Raw genomic sequence first — 11,815 nt, forward strand, 5'->3', positions numbered from 1 at the left:
GAAAAGTTTTCCAAGAACGGAGAGGGAGAGAGAGAGAAGAACAACGGTGTCCGACCCGACCCTCTAAGCCGCCCTGGACACAGGATAGCCGGGGATGGGGGAGAGGAGGAGGAGGAGGAGGAGGGGGAGAAAGGAGCGAGAACTGCCGTTGTTATGACAACCCCGGGAGGGAGGGAGGGAGGGAGGCTGGCGGGCGCAGGCCAGCGCGAGCGAGCGAGCGAGGGAGGGGGAAACTTCAAATCCCAACCGTCAACGCACGAGCGGCTTCCCGTCTTAAAGGGGCGGGCGCGCACAGGGACGGACCCTCTGAGGAGGGAACCCGGGACAAAAGGAGCCGCCGCTCACCCACCCGCCTCAACGCGGCTGTGGCGGAGCTAAAATCGGCGGGCAAGTGCCCCACCCCGCCCCTCCAGGCCTTTCCCTGAGGGGGAGTTGGCGGCCGGCATTCGGCGCTTCCCTCACGGCGGAGGCTCCTCTCCGCCGGCCGACCCCCCGCCCCGCGCACACCACACCCCCACACCCCCCCTCCCTCAGCCCCTTTCCCCTCCGCCTTCCTTACCCACACAGTGCATGAGCCGGTGCCGCCAGGAGTCGAGTTCGCGGCGGACTCCCCTGCGCTCCGCCGTGCAGCGGGGGCTCCGGCACTGCGAGGCGCCAGGAGCGGGAGCCGCGGCGGCCATTCTGCCTCTTCCCTTTCCCGTCTGCCTCTGACCTCACGCCCGCTCATTTGCATACGGGAGGGAGGGAGCCCGCGCGAGCGGGAGGGCGCCCGACGCGACACGCCCGCTCATTTGCATACGAGGGAGCGCGCGCTCGCCACGCCTACTCTCTCTCGCTCCCCCCCCGCCTCAGATTCTCCTCAGGCTCCTTCGCTCGCGGCTGTCTCTTTTTCCCGCTCAGGTTTCCGCGAGAGCGAAGAGGAGGCCGGGGAGAAGCAAAGCGCCTGAGCGGATAGTATCGGAGAGAGGCAGGAAGTACAGCCGTTCCGTTCTGCCAGCGGCGGGCGAGCGGGTGCGGGGCCGGTAATGCGCTGTGTGGAAAGCCGTTAAACAGAAGGGCGGGCCTCCTCCCTGCGGACTACAAACCCCACAAGCCCTTGCGCCAAAGGGCGGGCCTCCTGCCTGTAGCAGCTGCGAGGTGGGCGGACCTAGAGGTTCGCGAGCCTTGTCAGCTTCGCGAACTGCATAAATCTGGTTGCTGTTTGCTGCTCTTCAAGCTATTACCTTTGTCTACATCTGTGCATCTCAGGGATAAATAATAATAATTATTTTATTATTTATACCCCGCCCATCTGGCTGGGTTTCCGCAGCCACTCTGGGCGGCTTCCAGCATCTCTCAAAACAAGGCTCACCGCATAAAAATACAAGATAAAAACGCAAATTACAGAATAAAAGCCAGAATAAAACACAAACCAATGACCCCCATCCCTCCCACAAATTTTTAAAGGCCATAGATTGAATAGCCAAAGGCCTGGGAGAAGAAAAAGGTTTTCGCCTGGCCGCTAAAGTATATGTAGTGAAGCCACCAGGTGAGCCTCCCTGGGGAGAGGATTCCAAAAATGGGGAACCACTGCAGAACAGGCCAATTCCTGTGTTGCCACCCTCCGGTCCTCTTGTGGAGGAGGCACACAAAGGGTCAGATGATGATCACGGGGTCTGGGTAGGATTTTGCACACGCGCACACCAGTCTACCACAATACCACCATAACGTTAAGTGGTGTAGAAATAAAACAAACCAGTTGATCAACACAAATTACAGACATTCAGCTGCCCACAAATTTGTGCCCAAAGTGCTAGTATATTACTCGTCCCCCAGTGATCTGCTTTTTCTTACTCATGTCACGCATCATTATTTATGCATGTACAATTTTGTAAAAAAGAAAGAAAAACAATTTTAAAAATATATACATAACCAAAGCTACTGGGAAATTAACAGCACACCATAGAGGACAAATCAGTAGGAAGGGGGGAAAGAGCAATACAAAACTAATGAAACTAGGAGCTTCATGGCTATCCTCCCCCCCCCCCCCACCGCTGATTTATGTTTAGGTAAAGGTAAAGGGACCTGACCATTAGGTCCACTCGTGACCGACTCTGGGGTTGCGGTGCTCATCTCGCTTTATTGGCTGAGGGAGCTGGCGTTTGTCCACAGACGGCTTTCGGGTCATGTGGCCAGCATGACTATGCCGCTTCTGACGAACCAGAGCAGCGCATGGAAATGCCGTTTACCTTCCCGCCGGAGTGGTACCTATTTATCTACTTGCACTTTGACGTGCTTTCGAACTGCTATGTTGGCAGGAGCAGGGACCGAGCAACGGGAGCTCACCCTGTCGCGGGGATTCGAACCACCGACCTTCTGATCAGCAAGTCCTAGGCTCTGTGGCTTAACCCACAATGCCACCCGCGTCCCGATTTATGCCTAGTTGCTTAAAAAATGTGGATTCATTTCAAATGCATTATAAATGAGAAGTACCCTTAATCTTCCCCCCCCCCCCACAGCTGTAGGAGTTGCCAATAGTTTTCAAACAGCATTCCAAGGGACACTTGAAGGCAGAAGGGGGTCCTTAAAATCATCTCAGTGAGCGCCATGAAACATAACTTATATATGCACTAATGATCTTCATTGCAGTGTACTGACAAAAGGGGAACATTCCGACTTCTAGGGGGTATTTTCATGGTGATATGTGTGAAATATGAAGTGAGTGCACACCTAAGAACATGTCCCAGAATCTTTTGTGATGTGTAACAGCTGTTCATTAACAGACACTGTGGTAGGAAAGTGTAGTTTGGAGGCCAATACAACATTCTGTCCACACATACTTATTCCTCTCTAGGAAGGATGTTAACCAATCCTTTCCTTAAACCAAAGCATTCTACTATCACTAATAGTAGTAAATTATTACCCGCCTTTTACCCTAAGGTTACAACAATTAAACAACTGACAATCACAAAAATAAGGTGCGTCACATGTGACTGCAATTTTCTACATTATCTTATTGGACAGTTGATCACAACAAACACCTGACATATGCTGTGGAGTAGTTATCAGTTCCAGCCAGCTACAATCAAGGACACAAGATCCTCCTCCTAATTGACATCTCAGTTAAGTTATGGGAGGTCAGCAGGGACCGACCAGGGGAGAATTGCCAGAGTACGCTTTTGCCATAAGCATCTGTGAAACAAAAGTTTGCAATGCAGTTATTTCAGTTCATATTACAAAAAAATACTTAGTAAGAGGTTTCGAATGAAATAAATAATAGAAGCAAGTTGAAAATTCAATTCTCAACAGACTGTGCAGATCAATGCCATCACCCTGGGCAAGATGCCCTCTAGTCCCCACCCTCAGTGCAGTCCTAATGCCATTCCATGCTCACATAAGCTTGTTAAGTAGTGGCAGTGGTAACTGCAGAAATGAACATCCCTACCTGCCTTTTTATTTACAAATTTATAAAGAGCACTTTCATTAAAAAACGTAACAAGCTGTTATACAATATTTAACAACAAAAACAAAGATACATAAAACAACATTAAAACATTATTTGAAGCATCAAATAGTGATTGGATTAAAAAGAAATTCATGTTACAAAGGCCTGTCTGAGCAAGACAGTCGTCAAGAGGCATGTGACTAAAGGGAGGAATGGTTCCCGCTGAACTGCAAATAAGGAGTTCCATAGGGTAGGGTCTACCACACTATAGCCTTGGTCCCTAGTGATGGCCAGCCAAATCTCAGGGACTTTGAGAACTGCCAGAAGTCCCCCATAAGGGGGTCTTGGTGATCAAGGTAGGACATAAGGAATCAGACACTCCTTGAGCAAAGTGGAAACGAGTGCTGTTTTACTAGACTGTAAGTACGCAGTCCGGCCCTGATCAGTAAATTGCTGGGTGAGACTACAGACACCCACCGTCTTCATTTTCTCAGAGTGGTTCTGGACTTTGCTGCAAGTGGCTGCAGCACATCACAGTTCCCCTGAGTACCACAAGCCCCTCTTCCTTCAAACAAATGTTTTAGAAATGGCCATGGCTCATAATATTTATCCCAATATATGTTAGCTCTGCTGTAGTGATTCAATTCATAGTCAATAGTAAGGTTAACTGTGTTGTTTGCAAAGTATCTTTAACAGCTGGATGTAGGCAGAAATTCAGCAAGCACCACCCCACCCCTTCATGGAAAAAACATTATCCTACTAGCTAGGCATTAATGGCCATTAGATTGCAATGAGGGAAACAAGATTTGCTGTGATACCTACACATTATGCAGGTCTTCTCCACTTACATTTAGGCCACTAAACTTTTTCTAAAAGTTGAGCTTCATATTCCTCCAGGATTTGGAAGCAAGTATTCCTGCTTTGCAACAATGTACCGAAGATTCATAGTAGAATACTTCCATGTGGTATGGTTTGGGAAGAGGTGTGAACACAATGTTAGCTGCAATCCATATCTATTCTGCTGTTTCTTCGGAAACACAGTGTTTTGATGCAGTTTTCCTCAAACCAGTTTTGATCTGAATTGAGAAAAAGAATGACCTTGCTGTGTTTTAAGCCAGTAATGTGCACACATCGTCAGTTTTCAATTAAATATACAGGGATAGATATTCCTTCCAGGAACCACCAACTTAATCAATTTTGGTTTCTTCTAGTACTCATAACAGCATGTTAGGGGGTCAAGTGTTATAAGAGATCCTCTTACAACCCAATTTCTAACTTGTTCATTTGAAGAGGCTACTCAAGATCTTGCTTAAAACCCTTACCAGGCAGATGTTGTAAAGACTGTTTATGACTACTATGTTAGGCTAGAGAAAAGGCAACACAAAGACACAAGATGTTCAATCAAACTGCCTAATAAGATTAAATACTCTTGTTTTTAGTTTGCATACATCAGTGGTTGACTCTTCTGGGATTATTCCTTGACAAGTACAAATTACATTTTCCTGTTTACTTACCTGACAAGTGTTTTCCCCTTTGCTCTCGAGGTCCAGCTACCTGTCGCAGGAACCATGGCTTGTCACTGCTCCAGATGCATGCTAGTAATATCTATCTATCTATCTATCTATCTATCATCTGTCTGTCTGTCTGTCTGTCTGTCTGTCTGTCTATCTATAATGGCTTTTCTCTCCCCCAACCTTCAAACTATACTTTGGTTATAGCAGGGGATTAGCAGCAGCCAGATACTAGCTGCCTGTTACAGGGAACATGATAAGTGTAGAACATTGCAACATAAAACAAATGAAGATGGCTTATTTCAGAAACAGAGAAACAACAAACTGTAGAAAGCTGTTTGAGGCACATACAGTAAGCCTGTAGCCTGACTTGGAAGAAAACACCACAGTTTATAATGGGATGTGCCTTATTCCCGATATATGGGATTTCAGCCTTAGTAATCTACTGACCTTTGTCTCAGCATTGCATTTCAACCCATTCTTCCTTTAAATATGATTTGATGAACAAGAACAGCTTTGCACGTTGCAAGTAGGTTAGTTGATTTTGTGTCTCATAGATTCTGCATGAACATTCTATACTATATCTAGTGCATGTTGGTGATGTTATTTAAATATTAAACTATATGAATTAAAAAGGGCAGCGAGAAGATCACAAGGTCTAATCCCAGGAGGAATATCAGTTACCACATTTGCTAGCTACTGAGTAAAACCTAGGACTGAACCAGTTTTTCTGCTGTTTGTTAGCATTAATTGGCCAATTATTTCTTCTTTTTTAAATCAAAAACAGCCCCATTTTTTGGTACCTCTACCTACTTTGGAGGAGATTATGGAAGTTTTAAAAAAAGTTTTGTTATGAGAATTGCTACCCTTACTATTTCAATCCCTGTTTCAGTCTCCTCTTCCCCATTCCAGTCTCTAAAAGTTACATCTCTACCTTGGTGGAAGGGGGAAGGTACATTTCCTTTCTGGTGCACAAGCCTGAATACTAAATTAACCAGGTAGTGTGCTTGCTGTTATTTCACATGTTGTGAAGGAGTTGAAGCGCTGCTATCCTTCCCTGCTGTCTACCTCCTCATTCTAGTAATTGGACCTTATTTACAGGTTTGTAACTACACATTTGACTATGTCTTTTTTAAAAGCAGGAGCCACCAGCCTTTGGGGGCCCATGGGCACGCTTGCAAACCTGAAGAACTCACTTAAAAGTATGTGTATCCTACCCTCTCTGTATAGAACACTCAATGGCAGTATTCTGTCAGCATGTTCCTTTAGCAATGTTTTCATAGACAAGGCCTACACTATGGGTGCATCTATACTACAAACTTAAAACGGGCTTTATAACTATTCCATAGACCTGTTGAGGAATTTCTGCCGTGTAAGTCTAAATGTGTGGAGGAGGGGGAGAGAGACATGTCAGCTGGTTCTTTCCTACCATCATATTCCTATTAGACTTGCCACCCACTCCTACCACCCATGGGGGGGCATCTATAGACGCAGGTATCTTCTATGCATATAGGATCTTCACACTCCCTTATGTTCCACATTACAAAGGGAGCCTATATGCTTGGAGCAGGATCCCCTCTGCAGGTGTTCCTGTAGGCATGGTCCAGCTCTTCCCTTCTGAAATTCCTCACCCACCACATTGACTGAATGCCTGAATATATCTCATACCTCTAGGGCACCCTGGGGTCTGGGAGGGGAACTAGGGATTCGAGACAGTTCTCATCACTGTAAACTAGGATTCTTTGGGGAGGGTGTGAACAAAGAGAGAAGAATCAGGATAGCAAATCTGGTATAACATATAAATTTGTAGTACAATTATGCCTCCTACAACTTTGTGATAGAGTAGTCCAATGTGAGTCACAGGTTTAGTATCTTACAGTTATGTTCACCATGGTAAATGTCAGTTCAGATGATAGCACCATTCGTGGTATTTGGTACTGGTGGTAGATTTAGTTCATTTCAGACAATATGGTTTGAAATAGGACCACTATGTGGTTCTTGCAAAGGGGCTGTATAACTAAGTATGTCATCACCACAGCAACTCGGCAGCAGACAATATATTGAGGCAAGCCCTACAGAGGATACACTACTAATTGCACTTTAATATTAGATATCCAAACAGGACCCAAAGCAGAGAAACATGAGTCTGTGCACAGAAGGAATGTTTGATAGCTAGATAGCCATATATTATTTTTAATTCTCCTGAGCTGCCCTGGAAGCATTTTGTGTTAAAGTGCTTGGAAAAAAAATCACAAAATAAATAGAAGTAATGGATATAAGAGACTTCCTATTGACCCCCCCCATCCCCAGGGGAAAAAAACTCTCAACTATGGTAGCAGAGCACCCAGGGAGTAGCCTTTCTCCCCTACAGCAGCCAGTTTGACAGCAAAGCTAACAGCCAGCCCAGAGCAACATCAGACCAATATGTACTGGAGCTCTTGTTTAGGCTGTCTATACATGTTACTTGTTTCAGCAACATAAGGTAAAGGTAAAGGGACCCCTGACTGTTAGGTCCAGTCACAGACGACTCTGGGGTTGTGGCGCTCGTCTCGCTTTACTGGCCGAGGGAGCCGGCGTTTGTCCGCAGACAGGTTCCGTGTCATGTGGCCAGCATGACTAAGCTGCTTCTGGCGAACCAGAGCAGCACACGGAAACACCGTTTACCTTCCTGCCGGAGTGGTACCTATTTATCTACTTGTACTTCGTGCTTTCGAACTAAGTTGGCAGGAGCAAGGACCGAGCAACAGGAGCTCACCCCGTCACGGGGATTCAAACCGCCAACCTTCTGATTGGCAAGCCCTAGGCTCTGTGGTTTAACCCACAGCGCCACCCACATCCCTGCCAATACATAAAGGAAATGTCAAATTAGTCAACTAGAGTAATGTAGCATTATTGACTATTTGACAATGGATTTCATCATCACAGACTGTTTCACAGACTGCTGTAATTAAAAGCCTGGCAGGATCTTGCCCATTTTAGAACAGCAATTAATTCAGACTTCAGTATCACTTACCTAGCCACCTATATTCCCAGAAGCCCAAGCCTACAGCGATCACACTTTGGTCCCGTATTTCACTGCAGGATCAGAACCGTCTAAGGAGTAGGCAACAACTGGATTTTCCAGAGGAAGAAAATCAGGCCAAGGTAGCTAGTTTGAAGGAATGGTGTAAAGAGAGCTAAGCCAAGGTTAGTTACAGGAATCTTAGCAGAGCAAGGACACCTAGGCTTGCAAGCTTGCGGCTAGAAAGGGAAAGCTATACAAGGACAGAAAAGTTCAGTGAAATTGATGAACTATGCAGAAATGGCTAAATTGACATACAAACTGAGAGATAAGGACAACTGTGACTTTAAAGAAGAATGGGAACTTTTCACATATTACTTAAAAAGACAACAAAACAAATTGGACTCCTTGGGAGGTTTTGAATAAACATACACAAATCTATTGATTGTTAACGTAGTAGTTAGATAATACTAGGATTTATACAATTTTACAGTATGCAGAGAACAATATGAGTTGAGAAATCAGAGAGAGGAGCTGAGCGAAGTCTTGAATGATGAATATTGTTAATAAAATATATTTTTTTTTTAAAAAAAGAAAAGTTCAGTGACCAATCAGAGGGGAGACAAGTGGTGCAAGGTGCAGAGTGGTGAAATTAAGGGGGTACAGTTTCAGTCCAGTACTAATTGTTGTTGGCATTCATCTGTCTCAAGAGAGAATAGAATGCACCTCCAGGGGTGAAGTCAGACCGCTGGAGAATCACAGCACCTACTGTGCAGAGACCAGTAACTTGTAACTGTTGCCTTCTGCATTGTTTTTGCTGTGTTAGCAGCACCGAAGGGACATCTCTTGGGCCAAGCCTGGGCAGTGTGTGTGGAGGCCCTGGGCTGCCGAGATGACAAGACCTCACTGATGCGGTCGAAAGGAAAGCAGAGCAATAGGTTTGGCACCAGCTTGGCTACAGGAGTTGCCAGAAGGAGGCTTACAAGACACTATCCAACCATGTTAGGGACTCCACTCAGGATCTGTGTAGGGTTTACTCCTTAGCCTTTTATTCTTCTGAAGATGTCCCACAAGGCAGCAGGTATGGCTTGTTCCTTGGGGTTTAACCCCGAAGCCATTCTCATGAATGAGTATAGCTGCAAGTCAGTGGAGGTTTAGGATCAGAGTTGTCCTTCTCCAAAACTAATTGACATTTTCAGTTTTAAATTAACTTGCTGCAATGCTAATTAACTCATTGCATGGTATATGGGGTTTTACTGGAGATGAATTGATAGAGCAATTCCCCCCTGAATGATAGAGCATTACAGCTGATGGCATATCTCCATTTAATGCAAAACAATTCTGGCTGCTCTTACCTCTCTCTTTAAAAACAATATTTATGGATTAAGCTGCTTAGGAGCTAGGGTGTCCATTTCTGAGGCAGGAATAATGGATAAACTCCAGCTCCCAGAAGGTCTGTAGTTCAAGATTCACCATGGCACTGATGTAAGCTTGCTCACCGCCTTTGTTTTTTTATATAGGCCAAGAGAACGGAATAGATAAGAGGCTAATAGTATAGCTGCTCCAGAACAATTGCAGAAATCAATCAGACCTACTTTTTTGTAAAGTAAATCTGCATTGTAGCTGGCAAAGTAAATGGGCAGTTTACAGTCTCATTCATTTTATTTTGGTAGAGAAGCGGGTAGAGGAATCAGGTTACCTTTACAGAGTTATCAAATGCAACAGTTACATCATCATGTTGTGGGATTTAGCCTGCTATAACCAGATGTTTTCCGGTGCACCTGTACCTTTGGAACAGGCTTGCTTTAGCACCTGCTCTTTCTCAATAGATGTGTTCTCACTTGGAGCAGAGCAGTCCCAATAGTTTAAAAATTGTCCAGGTTTTAGTATCTGATGTGGACTCCTGAACACAGAGGTCTATTGTCTTTTTTTGTTTTGTTTTTGAAGGGTTGGTGTTCTCATAGATTAATATATGTTCTAGTGGAAAGCATGTGTATATATGAGAATAGGGCATTTAACATGACCATTCACTTAAGCCTCCCACCCCAGGTGTTTTGTAGGCTGCTCTGGAAATACATATACAGTGGTACCTCTGGTTACGTACTTAATTTGTTCCGGAGGTCCGTTCTTAACCTGAAACTGTTCTTAACCTGAAGCACCACTTTAGCTAATGGGGCCTCCCGCTGCTGCCGCTGTGCAATTTCTGTTCTCATCCTGAAGCAAAGTTCTTAACCCGAGGTACTGTTTCTGGGTTAGCAGAGTCTGTAACCTGAAGCGTCTGTAACCTGAAGCATATGTAACCCAAGGTACCACTGTACTGAAGAGCAGAATACAGATAGGTAGCCAAATAAATAAACTGCATATTAACCAGTGCATTGGTTACCAATACATTTCTAGGCAAAATTTAAGGTGTTGGGTCATTATTTTCCCCCACGGGGAGGAAAAATAGAATATAAAGTGTGTGTGTGTGTGTGTGTGTGTGACATATATACAGATGATTCTCAACTTATGTGGGAGTTTCATTCCAGGGATAGCATGTAATGCCAAAAATGCATATAGTGAAAAATTGCATTGGGTTCAATGGCAGGTAGGATTGCCAAAGTCCTTTTCCCCCAGACAACCACCCTTTTTCTGCTCATACTTTATTGTTTTTCTAAATTTGCTGAGCACATAAAGCAAGTTAAATGTGCATAAGTTGCAAATTACCTGTGTACACATATATACACAAACACACGTACACATAATACAATGCTGAATGGTTTAGGACCAGGGTGCTTGGACTCCTTTTTCCCATGTGAAATGGCCACATGCTTCAGCATTCACCATAACACTTTGGATGTGACTGGTCTAAATAAGTCAAGTGAAGGAGTCTTTGAATAATATAGCCTCCAACAGGGACATTTGCATTTGTCACACCTATCCTAACCCCAAGGATCACGGTCAAAATCTGTTCCCGCTGCAACTAAAGGCTCTGCCCTGCCTGGTACATTGCATTCATTTTATTCTGCAACAGCTTGTTCTGCCCTGACTTACACTGAAAGTGTGTGTGTTTAAACTGGCCATAACAGTTTCCTTTTAAAAAAAGAAAACATGTTTAATCTCAAAATGGATCCACTGTTTCTCCTAAGGCTCCAGATGGCCTTTCTTACTAGGAACAGTCCATATTTCCTGGCTGATATGTTTGGTAAAATTGTGACATTTTGCCCCCAGTTTTTGAGTGTGAGACTGCAATTGCAAATCTATATAATTTATCTTTCTACCCAATTACAATATAGCTTTATTAGTAGAGTGAATCGTAAGTGTGCGGAACTGGGCGTGTACTTAATGTGCCCTGCAGTATTTGGAATCAAAGGAAATAACTTTCCATGTTATATTACACATGTTTATGATATCTATTGCAGCGAATGTCCAAAGGTTGACAAAAGCTAGCATTTATTAGCAAATCATAGCATTTACAAGGAGAGGGGGAAATGTCAGAACATTCTGTCATTTACTACTAGTAACTAGAAAAGTACTTGTACTCCCAGTAAATGTTGACATTTACTTAGCCAGATGGGATAATTTCCAAATTCAACCAAATAACATGTTCAGTGATGACATTTACTAGTAAATCCCATTTATTGCAGAGTGCCCTGGATAAATGACAGATACCCAGATCCAACTGTGCATGCTTATAGCATCTGGGGCTATATGCACAGAGCCCTCTTCAAATGATAGTAATGCAGCTCCAATAAGCTGCTCAGTAGTAAGGATAATTCAGGCCGTACTTCCTGGTTGGCCAATGGGCTTGGTTAGTGCTTGTGTGCAGGGCCAATGGGAGCAAACAGTGGCTCTGGCGAAAGAAGGGCCAGTGAAGCAATGACCCATGGTACATGAGTC

At 44.5% G+C, this 11,815-nt stretch overlaps 1 protein-coding gene and 1 long non-coding RNA gene across 13 annotated transcripts in view; one reads left to right on the forward strand and one right to left on the reverse strand.

Moving 5' to 3' along the window:
• The window catches only part of LCORL (ligand dependent nuclear receptor corepressor like), a 62,839-nt gene extending 61,596 nt beyond the window's left edge, over positions 1-1,243 (reverse strand). For 3 of the 12 annotated variants that reach the window (XR_014551925.1, XR_014551926.1, XM_083629977.1), the window contains exon 1: positions 560-717. Coding sequence is in view for 8 of the 12 variants with exons in the window: in XM_083629977.1 (XP_083486103.1) it covers positions 560-680 (121 nt within the window). In the remaining 4 variants the exon portion in view is untranslated. Of the gene's footprint in view, positions 1-559 lie in introns of all 12 variants that reach the window. The other 9 variants (XM_083629974.1, XM_083629973.1, XM_083629976.1 and 6 more) reach the window with 7 other exon arrangements.
• Positions 848-9,776, forward strand: LOC310770329. Its single transcript, XR_014552076.1, has 3 exons — positions 848-974; positions 6,075-6,137; positions 9,457-9,776. It is a non-coding gene; the product is annotated as an uncharacterized lncRNA (long non-coding RNA).
• Positions 9,777-11,815: the final 2,039 nt, after the last annotated feature.

This window comes from Podarcis filfolensis (assembly GCF_964270895.1).
Source record: "Podarcis filfolensis genome assembly, chromosome: 9".
NCBI classification, from domain to species: domain Eukaryota; kingdom Metazoa; phylum Chordata; class Lepidosauria; order Squamata; family Lacertidae; genus Podarcis; species Podarcis filfolensis.